General features: G+C 41.0%; 1 protein-coding gene across 4 annotated transcripts in view; it reads right to left on the bottom strand.

Moving 5' to 3' along the window:
- The window catches only part of LOC110952008 (rab effector MyRIP-like), a 166,155-nt gene that overhangs the window by 28,905 nt on the left and 124,446 nt on the right, over positions 1 to 12,804 (bottom strand). For all 4 annotated transcript variants that reach the window (XM_051953920.1, XM_051953919.1, XM_022195314.2 and 1 more), the window contains exon 4: positions 3,498 to 3,634. In XM_051953920.1, coding sequence (XP_051809880.1) covers positions 3,498 to 3,634 — 137 coding nt within the window. The remainder of the gene's footprint in view (positions 1 to 3,497; positions 3,635 to 12,804) is intronic.

The following is a 12,804-nucleotide window of genomic DNA, read 5'->3' as shown; positions in this document are numbered from 1 at the left end:
TGTGTTGTAACATGTAATGAGTCGGGACACATTTGTCCCAGCACAGGGACAAATAAAAGACACATGACAAACACAGCAGCCGAAGGTCACTGTAAGCCTGAAGGCAGCGTGAGTCTCTCAGGAACTGACAGCGGCAGGCATGAGTAGATAAACTGTGCAGCAGACAGATACTCTTGTGTAATGTGTATTACAGCAGGTTTAGGTCAGTCGTAATGCACAGTAACATCAGCAGTAAAGTCTCTTTAGATCTTCCAGAAAACCTAAAACTGACCAGACAGTAACAAGTATTCTTTCACTTCATAACATGCTAGTACATGGGTGTAGATTTCTGAATAAACACTTCATTTCCTGCATTCTGTTGGATGTTTATGCAGTAATTTGTGAACTTTTTGCATCAATTTATGGTGGCAATGGCATTACTAAAAACTCATTTCAAGCATCAGTGACAATTCCAAAAAATATATATTTTTGATTTGATTAGATTTTTGAAAGTTTATTTTAAACGTTGCAACAAAAAAGAAAAAGTAAAGGAAACTAGAAAAGCACTCAGAGAGCGCAGCACTCTGCCAAGGCTGTACATTCTCTTATATGGCATTTTCAGATTATTATTCTCTTATTATTTAGTTATTGATGATCAGAAATCACGGCAACATAGAATGCGGCCATTTAATACAGATGTACCTACAAACAAAATGACCTTGCGCTGAGCACAGGTGTGTGTTTTGCATGTGTATGTTATGCACAGATACCGAATTGAATGTAGCGAGTGGCGGGAATTGATGGGACTCAGAAACACCCCCACAATTTAATCAGTTGTTCCTTGCATCATTTCTATTGGATAAGTCAAGATAAGTCCGCAGTGATCGATTTTGTTGTAGGATTGCAATCATGCAATTGTCAGCAGGCAGAAGTAGTGTTCACTTGTTGTCATAGTTACAGTGATGCCGTGCCACTATCTCGCAATGATACAGAAATCTAAAATAAATCTGTGGATCCAGACCATAAGCTGCATCACTGCCAAAATCTAATCACTTGGTCCTTGTGCCATTTCTGAACTTCCCTAAAAATTTCATCGACAGACAGACAAACCAACGCCAATCATCACACAACTCCACCGCATTCCATGGCAAAGTAACAACAAAAGTCAATAAATAACTTGCTCAAAAAAGAGTGGAAAGAAGTTGAAACGTATCTAATCCCACCCCTTCTCCTTACAACAATAATTGCAAATCTATTCTTCCTGCTTCCTCAAAATAAATTGAAAACAGTGAACATGATTTATAATACATATACAACAATATGTCCATCTACATTCATGCACATTTTTTATACAAATTCGTTGTCGATGTGACACGCACTGCATTGCATGCTGGTTCTGTTAAGGTGTGTTTTGAGCTGTGATCTGGTGCATCTTCCTGGAGCTCATTTGCATAAAGTAGACTCGACTTCTACTTTAGGCAAATTTGAAGCGGAATGCGTAGATCCGACACATCGCAAAACTATCATCAAACGTCTAAACTATCCATTGTTACACTAAAACAAGGACAGATTCAACAACTGCACAGGATATTTCTCACTTCAAATGCTTTCAGAAATACTTTTTGCTGAAGTGTTTTCGAAATAAAAGAGAAAGTTTACGGATCCAGTGCACATGTAGCATTTGACTTCTTTCACAGTTTTTGACAAACAATGAATCGAAAAAATAATTTGTCATTTGATACCAAGAGAATTTTTTCTGTACTTCTACACTAGATTACAGCATTCGTCCTGCAATGCATGTCTGTCTCTTTCTTGCCTTTTTTCTCTGCTCCTCGGGGTCACTTTGTTCTTTTGCTTTAGTCTTGAAGAGGATTGTCCCTGAGCATTGTTGACTAACTGGGCTGGGCTGGAGAGTCTTGAGGGGAATGTTCCACTGCTACACAAATCTCATGCAGAATTTAGAATCACACAGCACTCAGTTCCAAGTGTCAGCTCTATTTATCCTGGTAGTAATTCTTGCAGCTCACACTGCAGCGGGACTTTCCATGAGTGTCAGATTTGATTTGGCAACTGAGTTTTCAGTGCGGGTCAGTCAAAAACAAATGAAAATGTGTGCGAGTGGAGAATGAAAGCAGAGCTGCCTACATCAGATGTCAGCCCACATCCATCCTCCTCCCACAGGGGTCACAGCTCTGCAGCATCTGCAGCCAGCAACCTCTCGCCCACAAAACACACATAATTCTCAGAAATCCCCTGTCGGTTCAATCAGATCAGAGTCTTGAACTAATGGCCCAGAGACGCTCGGCTGCTTTGCCCCTGACTAGACCTACATGCTGCAGCTTATGGACTTCCATTCAAAGCACTGTATCGTACTACTACATTTTCAGCACGGTTGCCTCTAACCCTGCCTGGGTTTGCTTCTCATTCAGCTGTGAAGACCGAAACTGTTCTCTTCTCTGATGACATTGAAACCTGTACCTCAATGTCTACTTTGTATTTTTCATTGTGATGTGGTGAAAAAAAGACAGTACAGTGAACCCTCGTTTATCGCGGGGGTTGCGTTCCAAAAAGAACCCGCGATAGGTGAAATCCGTGAAGTAGTCAGCTTTATTTTTTACAGTTATTATACAATACTGCACTTGGGGGAGCGCTGCAGCTGCAGCCAGGTGGACGCCGCGGCGGTACTCTTGCCTCAGAGAGCGGGCCGGCTGAATCAATTGGAGCAGTCGGGGGTAGGGAAGGCTCGCTCCTGCGCTCTTCTCCTGGGGAACGCGGCTGCGGTGGCCAGAGACGGCTGGGGACCATGTCCACTGTCCGGTTGACGGCGGGGGAAAAGAATAAGGCTGCTCCGTCTTTCAGGGTGTCTCACTACATGGAGACCAAGGAGAGAAATGATCCAGCGCTCCACAGCAGGCAGCGCTGGCCTGTATGGCAGAGGAGACGAGGCGCGGAGACTGTTCACGTTGGTCAGTCCCTTAGCCAATCAGGATGCAGAACACAATGCACTGTTTAAAAAAAGCATTAAAAAAAAATGGCACTAAAAAAATCCGTGAAACAGCGAAGCCGTGAAAGGTGAACCGCGCTATAGCGAGGGTTCACTGTATTCACATTGTTTGTTCCCATTCCGCTTGGAATATGACTAAGTATAAGATTAAGTAAACTGAACCCTTGGTCATACATTAAGAAGATCTGGTGGATCTGGTATGGGGATATTTTTGGTCCAACTGTCCCTTTAGATTGAAGGATCACTGCAATGATCAATACAATGTTGTTCTGTTTAATCACCTGTATCTGCCCTGACGGAATCCTCTTCCAAGATGACAATGCCCCATCTATATGACATGAAGGGTCACTAAGTGGTTTGATGAACATGTAGTGAATCCTATGCTACATGGACTTCACAGTCTTCAGAGGTTTTGGAACAATGTGGGACAACATTTTTAAGATCCATACAGTTCAACTAAAACTTTTCAGTATAAGCATTTAACTTGTATAATGAGTAAGTACTAGTATTTTACCAGTAAGCTCTGAAAGCGCACTGTGCTCTGCCAGGTGCTTCCTGTAGAGAGTCTTCAGCACTTTGGCGCTGCCAAATCTCTTGAAGCGTTTCTTCACATTGGTGTAGAACCACTCCAACGACTGTGTCTTCAACAACCTGAGAGACAGACAGACTGCAGCTTCATTTTCAGTACGTATATGGAAATATATATCCAGAATATATCTAAAAACTGTGGCAACACTCACTTTAATCCGCATACCAATTGGGAGAAAAGTGTTGTTTGCACACCTATACACACAAGATCACACAGGAGAGGAATCACCATCATCATCAAACAAACTTTAATGTAAGACAAAGATAACCCAAGAAAAAACAAAATGCAGTTAGATGATGATTTTATTTCTTGAAGGAAATAAGGTGTACAGACCACCTTGCCCTATGTGGAAAAATAATTGCTAACAATCTATCAAATGACCAAATTCCTTTGGCAGTTAGGTTTAATCTCACCAGCCACACTTACATATGATTACTGCCAAGTTTGTTGAATCTAAGCATCACTAAATAGAACCTGTCTGGCACTGTGAAGTAGCCAAAGGGTCTCAAAAAGCAACACATGGTATCACGATCAAAAGAGATTCAAGAACAGATATGTCTGGAGAGTTACAAAACCAGTGCTAAGATTCTGGGACTCCAGAGAACCACAGTAAGAGAAATTATTCACAAATGGAGAAAACATGGAACAGTGGTGAACCTTGCCAGGAGTAGCTGGCCGACCGAAATTTCTCAAAGAGCACGTCGATATCTAATCCAGGAGATCACAAAAGAACCCAGATAAACATTAAAAGATCTGCCTCACAGGCCTCAGTTAAGGTCAATCTACATGATTCTATGATGAGGAAGACGCTGTGAGAAAATGGAGAGCTGCAAGGTGCAAACCACTACCAACCAAAAAGAATGTAAAGGTTTGCCCAGTGTTTGCAAAAAATATTTAGATGATCCCCAAGATTTTTGGAATAACATCTTGTGGACTGATGAATCAAAGATAGAACTTTTTGGAAGACATAGGTCCACTACATCTGGTGTAAAGCTAATACTACATTCAACAAGAACAACCTGATACCAACAGTGACACATGGTGGTTGTGGCGTGATGGTTTGAGGCTGCTTTGCTTCCACAGGACCTGGACGACTTGTCATAATGGGGATGGCTCGTAACTACGTCATCATGTCCAAAAACGTCACTTCCGTGTCCTAACAAACCAACGATATAATGGTGCTGTGTTGTGTCCTGTGTTGCAACAATAGAAATGATGTAAATAAAACGATATCTTTCTACCACTTTCCTCTGGACGAAAAGGAGAAGAGAAGATGGCTGACACTGATAAGGTAAGTTGGATTTCTAATCTTAGAAAATACATTTAGCGCCGGGAGCTAACGTGCGCTAGCTAGTATTAGCCGCTTGAATTATGTTGTCTTTTTGTGTTATGAGGAGTGTTTGGGCCACATTACAAAAGAAACTAAAAGTGGTCGAGATTAAAGTCTCTGATAATAAGTTTATACTTTTAATTTATAAGAATAAAGTCTGCCGAGGGAGACTTTTGTCCCAGTTTTGGGGACTTGGACTTGCTTGACCAATCTGCCCAAAATACTCGACTTGACTAGGATATGGGTCTATGTGACTTGGATTTAATTGAGTCCAATACTTGGACTGACTTGCTAAAAATGTTTGGCTAAGATTATTTTAACTGTTATGGATTCATGATTAGTGTAAAGAGATGCGTAGTTATTTACATATGCAAATTAGCCATGTGCTCCCGGCAGAAGTTAGCGCTAGAGTGTGCTGCTGGGAATCTTCAGAGTATACTTTTCAAATCTAACATAACAACTCTAACAAAGCCAAGTAAACGACATTTAACCTCACACAGATGATAAAGCTAGCTTTATTTCTGACATCCTGTGTTTGTTAGCTTACGCTACTTAGCTACTCACCTCAACACTGTACGTTTTCCTTTTCATTGACGCCTGCACTTTCCCTTTAAAACCACCTGCCAGCACACTAACTCTTACAACTCTGTTTGAGTTGTAAGAGTTAAGACCTCGCTTTACCGACTTCGGAAAATTCGCAAAATAAGATGTCACAGTGAAAAAGGTGACCGGTTCTTTCGCTACTGCCATTGTGTTTTCATTCGGTGCGCCGCGGCTTGGACACGGAAGTGGTCCGTGACGTCACACAAGCCATCCCCATTGATGGAGCCATGAATTCTGTTCCCTATAAGAAAATCCTCCTGGAGAATATCCACCATCAGTTCATGACCTCAACAAAAATGGTTAATGCAGCATGACAATGACCCAAAGCACACAAGCAAGTCCATCTCTGAGTGGCTCAAAAAGAACAAAATGAAGGTTTTGGATCTGTCAAGTCAAAGTCCGAACTTGAATCTAGTTGAGATGCTTTAAAGGGACAATTCATGCTAGAAAACCATATAATGTGACTCAATTAAAACTATTCTGGAGAAAAGAGTAGACCAAAATTCCTTCATGGTGATGTAAAAGACTGATCTCAAGCTGTAACAAACATTTAACTGCAGTTGTTGCTGCCAAGGGACCAACCAGTTATCAGGTTTGGGGGGGCATTTACTTTTTCATAGGGGTGGTATACGTGGTATACGTTTTCAATCATTCTTCAATAAACCATCATAAAATAGTGTCTTGTGGGTTATCGCTGAATAGTATTCAACATATATAAATATTAGTTTGACCTGGAACATTTAAAGGCATTATGGAGGATGTTTTTTTTTGTTTAATTTGTCTGATTCACATAAAATGAATATACTGACCTTTAGTGGACTTGTATGTATGGTCTCTAAAAGAATAAAAAATAAAAAAAATAACTGTGGACATGGCAGGACCTGAAAAACATCAGCCAATCAACGCGCTCGGACCGAGGCGTTTGGGTTGCTCCCTTTCCTGTCAATCACAAATCTTCCGGCTCAGGCCTAGTTACGTAGATTACGTACGCCTTGGACTTACATGTTTTCTGTATGTGTTGCTTTGGTATAGCTTCGTAGTTAGCTGGCGACTTGTTTTGCTCATCTTTTTTTACATAATGGCAGATAAAGATCCAGGGGGACCCAGCCGTAAAAGACAACTTCACGAGTCCTACGCAAGTTTCTGGAGGGGGGCGTTTCTTCGTAAATGTTAAGGGGGGGAGGTTAGAGGGGAGTGAGGAAGAGGTTGTATGTGCACATGCGCATGCTACGTTCAAAGTCATAGGAAATTAAATCTCCTCTAATGCCTTTAAGTGTGAGAAATGTGTAAAAATAGCAGATTTCTGGATTACTTTGCTGTACTAAAACTATTGGTCTGCAGAAAAGAGATCATTTCTAATAGTCTGCAGAATACAATCTAGATCATATATATCCTCAAAAGTATGAACCAAAGAAACTGGACCACTAAACTGTCAAAATAAAAGTAAACAAATCAAAAATCCAGAAGAAAAATAACAATGCAATATTTACAACTGAAAAACGCAGGTCTAAATACAATGAATTAATATAGAACAACAGAAAATTCCCACAACCAGGCAAATCCCTGAATTATTACAGGATCCTAAATATCTGAAATACCACTGTTAAGCAGACAAGAAAATTTAAACTCGTAAAATGACAAATTCTTTCCAACACACCGAATTACATTAAAGCTGCTGTCCGGAGTTTCCGTTTGTTTTCAATCTATGTATCATTTTTTAACAAAGCTTAAATGTGTTAGTCTAGTTCGATACTATAATATAATGTTAGAATAACGCGATATGAAAATTTATTCCTGAGCTCCGCCTTCCTCTCATAGACCCCCATGTTATTCCAAAAAGCGCCGGTTGCTGCCGACCAATCAAGTTCGAGCTTCAGCTTTGTCATGCTGTCAATCAACGGTTACGCGCACAGCAAGCAAGCCCATGCAGAGGTGGGCGAGCTACGCACTACGCAACCGCGCGCACATTTGTTTTACTTGTGGAGGAGAGAGCATCAGGGCTCAGCAACTTCCAGAAAAGTTACCAATCCCACGGCTTGTCAGGCCAAGAGACTGCAGGACGTTTTTTGGCTCGGGGTGCTCGCGTCGCTCCCCGACCACGGCATCCATAGCCCGGCTGACGGCTTCGTTTAGATGCCGTGGTCGGGGTGCTCGCCTCGCTCCCCGACCACGGCCCTCCATAGCCCGCCTGACGGCTTCGTTTAGATGCCCGACCTCTGGAGGAAGATGTTGGGGCGTCTGGGACATACTCTTCGTCAGAGGAGTCATGCAATTCTGAACTCTAGATAGAAATAAATAAACAATCTAACACATATACACGCGTAAATGCACTAAGTTTGATAAACAACGCCATTGAGAGGGATACACGAGTGTAATCATATATTGAAACTTTACTCGTTCGTCCTAGCAGATTCATGTTATTTTGGTATTAGGACAAGTTAGACTCAATACAGCATTCTAACGTAATTCCTTTATTATTTACTAAATGTACTAAATGTAGAAGAGGGGAAAACAGCAAAACAGGCGAGATGCTGCAGCACTCCGGGCACTTCTCTCATGTACTGCGCGCGTGCACAAATAAAGGGGCAAAATCAGAGGGAGGGAGGGTGGGACCAACAGTGTTCTGGGAGACGCTGCGATTCAAACTCCGGACAGCAGCTTTAAACTCATAAAGGCAGAAACAGATGAGAAAGCAGATACAGTGTGAGTATTAAACTGCATGAGAAATGCACAATAGTGGTCAATTAATTGCCATTACATCAGCCATCTAGTTACATTACTGTAAAAGACAAAAGATTTTTGACAGTGATAAAAGTAATGTACAGCATAACTTGGACACAGTCTGATGCCCCTGTTTATTCTTTAGGAAGAAAAGCTACTCAGACTGATATATCCAACTGCAAAAAGCTGTGCAGTGTAAAATTCCATTTTGTCGCAAATATTGTTTGTCTGCAGCTGTATAATAAAGCAGAAGGTTCACAGGAGAGTCAGCAGGCAGACAATTCACATCGTCTTTGAGTTTATCTGCTCATTCAAAGAGACCAGACGGCAGAGTGGATGCTGGTGCAGCCACAACACTGCGTCACATTGATGTCTACAAGACTACAAGGCCTCACGCCGGCAGCTCTACACTGGAACTGAATGGATAGATGGAGATTAAACAGCAACACTGTCATGTTCTTGTGACTGCTCCCTCTGGCATGAGGAAGGTGAGGCGTAAAAACAATGCAGTTGCTGCTATTGAGCAGATTTTCTGATCTGTGCACAGTAAAGTGAGAGCAAACAAACCACAGTGATGCTACTTAATCCACATGAAGAAAGTGGCGCTGAGTAACGGGAATATTTCACACTCAAGTGTCTCAGAATGAACCTTGAATTGCATGTCAGAAAAAAAAAAAACTAGCACGCAAACCTGGTAGAGACTAAATGTCATTTCATGTAGAGGCCAATGGATATGGGTGTTTAAATGAAATATGCTGTATATGTAAAAATCAGGGCCGCTGATGGCCAGTATATATAAAGCAGACATCATGTTGTTGGATTTTAGCAGCTACAGTGTTTATCAGTTTATCCACAGCTGTAAGGTGAAATACTATGTTTGTTATTTAGGCCAAACAGTTACCAGTTGTTGTTTAATGTGAATGTGATAGATGTTCACCAAACACTGCTCCTGCCAGAGCAACAGTGGCACACAGTTACTTTTCTCCCCGCCATGGAACGCAGCGGACTTATGTGGCGATCAGTGTTGGTTTCGTCTGTCTGTTTCTCTGTGCGCAACATTACTCAAAAATTGACAAACAGGTTTGGATGAAATTTTCATTTAAGGTCAGAAGTGACACAAGGACCAAGTGATTAAATTCTGGCAGTGATGTGGCTTCTAGTCTGGATCCACAGATTTGTTCAAGATTTCTGTATCAATGCAAGATAGCGGCATGACACACTGTAACTATGACAACAAGTGAACACTACGTCAGCTGCCTGCTGAGGATCACATGATTGGGATCCTACTACAAATGCACTACTGCGGACTTATTGGGACTTATCTGTCAGAAATGATACAAGGAACAACTGATTAAATTGTGGGGGTGTTTACGAGTCCCGTCATTTAATTTGTTAAATATTTCAGCATCATTGCGAGATAGCGGCATGGCATCATTGTAGCTATGAATACAAGTGAACCCTACGTCAGCTGCCTGCTGATGATCACATGATTGCTACTACAAGTCGACCACAGTGGACTTGATACAATTATGCAATGACTGAGCAGCCTTGGAGGAGTACTGCGCTCTCTGAGTGCTTTTCTTGTGTTTTTGTTGTTGTTAGTTTTGTTTTGGTCCTGTCTGACAGTCTAATTGGTCAAACACGACAATTCTCAGTTAACATAAGTCAAGTTTCATGCTAAAATACCAATATAAATATAATAACACAGAAAGTATACATTTTAGAGCCAGGAATTGAAGTCTTACATCTTCTCTCGGCTAACATTACCTCCAGTGTGGTGAAACTGACTTGAGGGGCGGGCACTGCTTTTTTTTGTTTACCAACCTCATGAAATAATGAGCACATAGTTTTATCTCAAAATGGCCTTTAATTGGCTCAGATTAATTAGTGTGTCACTAACTTTTTGTCGTGGGGGGGTGCTGGAGCCTGTCCCAGCTGACTCGGGCGAAGGCAGGGGACGGATGGATGGACTAACTTTATGTGTACTTTTGTTTATGTCCAGACCATTGAAACAGAATGTGATGACAGTTGATGGGTACAAATCAGACCACAATATCAGTTGCAAGATTTTGAGAGCTTTGACAGTTTCTTATTTTCTCATGAATATAAAATGTTATAGTGAAATGCAATAGTTTAGTATTAGATGGACCGGGGGACAGCCAATGTGTGTGGTAGATATTAATTCCATCCTTCAACTCCCTTCTACTTTTTGGGGTAATGTCACAGTGGCAGCAAGTTAGCAGCTGATTTCAAACATCAATCTCCCCAGCAACATTTTTCATTTCCTCCTGGGGAATCCTGAGCTGTTCCTAGGCCAGATGAAATATACAATCCCACAAGCAATTTCTGGGTCTGACCAAGGATTTTTCTCTCAGTTGGACATACCTGGCAAACCTTCAAAGTAAGACCCCAGGAAGCATCCTAACGCCTGAACCACCTCAGCTGACTCTACTCAGACCTTCCACCTCTAAGGGTGATCCCAGACAAGCTACCACGGACGTTTAATTTAGTCCCTTGTTTACCCAATCTTTCAGTCACTAATGAAAGAAAGAAAGATACTGATTGCAATCATTACAACTCCACCAAGGAACCACCAAGTTACTGTAGTGAACACCTATACACAAATGAACGCTACGTTACGATCACATAATTGCGATCTTTCAACAAATCCACCGCTGGGGACTTATCAGAAATGATACAAGAAATGCAAAATTTCATCGAAATGCTGTGTTTTACATCTGTCTAATTAAAATAACTTTGTTAAATTTAGCCTTTAGTATTGACAGGTTGATATCTGTGACCTGTAACCAATCACTCAAGACCACAGAGAAAGAGGCGGCAGCAACAGAGACTAATTAATGTATTTCATCAGGACTCTATTAGCAATAATAATGGTACCAATAATCAGAAAAATGTTAAACATCAGATCTGATAATCAGCCAGGACAGTTCAGGTCAGTCGCTCCTAAAAAGGACCAGAAGCAAACACACAAACACTCCACCTCATCTCACTGGGACCATCTCATTACTCTACAATTATTCAAAAGACAAATTAGACTGAGTTAACACATTTACCCAACTTGGCTTTAAATGCAAGAAAAATGTCTGTTTATAGCTTTGTGTCACTTCAAAGAGCAAACAGTGTTGCGATGCAGACCTAATTTATGCACAGTAGTTACCATAGCTCCACTCATGTCTTGTCTTTAAGTTCATTTCATATTAAAATGAAGTAGAGTTAAAATGAGTGTTTAGGAGTGACAGTTGCACAGATATTCATGTCAGCATGTTTAATGAGTTACCATCTGTTCAGAGTGGCAGCGTGAGTCTATCAACTGTACAGTACAGCTGACAGGAAGCAGAGGTGACACACAAAGTCTCCGTGTGTCGCCTACTGTCAGACTCCTCCTGCTGCATCCACATCCAGAGACAACTGTCAGGGAGGCTTTAAGCTCTCCTGTCAGCCCCTTCTCTCTCAAACAGCCTCATCACCAATTAAAACCACTGGCACCTTCGTCATTAACGTGATAGCTGAGACGGAATATTCTGGGATATTTCTCTGCAGAAGTACTACGGAACTTCAGGCATTTCCACTGTGGTGGTTATTTGTTTAAAACACTAAAATCATGAATTTTAAAACTTAAAACTTGACAAGTTTTAAAAAGAGAGCCCAACAAATCCAAAGTTTCCTTTTGACCAAGCAATAAGCAACAGTGGGAAGGAACCAAAAACCTTTTCTTTACTGGGAAGAAGAAAAGCCTCTGCCAGAACCAGGCTTAGGAAAGGCGGCCATCTGCCTCAACTGGTTGGGGTGAGAGTGATGAGGGAATTGTTGACATGTATGGAGGCAAGCATTGACAATCTGATGGTTTAGTCAATGTGTTTGTAGTGAGGTGGAGTAAATATTACTTAACCCCAAACAGCAGTTTGGTTCACAAGCAGTATTTGACCGTCATAAGACACTGTCACATATAGACATATCTAAATATACATATAAATATGTAACTACAATAATTATACGTTTTCTAATTCCACTTTTTTAGGGTATAGACACACACACACACACACACACACACACACACACACACACACACACACACACACACACACACACACACACACACACAATTGCTATTTTTGTTTCCAAAGCTGATAGAACAGACTTCAAATAACTGTCAGTTGCAGTCCTGTAGAAGTTCAAAAATCAATTAATTTGACAATTATTTTTTAATTAATCGATTAGATGTCTGAGTCTAAAAAAGGTAAAAATGTCAATCTGTGTTTCTCAGAAGACCAAGATGTCTTTGTCCACAACACAAATATTCAGTTTACTGTCACAGAAGAGCTAAGAAACCAGAAAATATCCACATTTAAGAAGCTGTAATTAGAGAATTTAGACTCTACTTGGATGTGAGAATAGTTAATAGCCAACAACTAATTGATCAATTGTTGCAGCTCTTCTAGCAAACTGACCATGTGTCCTGATGATACAACTGATTTTCCTTGCCTCCAGCTTTTAAAAGATCATCCACATTACTGCTAAAGATCTTTTGACACATGGAGGTGAGAAAAGCAGCAGGTT

Source organism: Acanthochromis polyacanthus, chromosome 9 (genome assembly GCF_021347895.1).
Source record: "Acanthochromis polyacanthus isolate Apoly-LR-REF ecotype Palm Island chromosome 9, KAUST_Apoly_ChrSc, whole genome shotgun sequence".
Classification (NCBI taxonomy): domain Eukaryota; kingdom Metazoa; phylum Chordata; class Actinopteri; family Pomacentridae; genus Acanthochromis; species Acanthochromis polyacanthus.
This window is presented reverse-complemented; position numbering and strand designations above follow the sequence as displayed.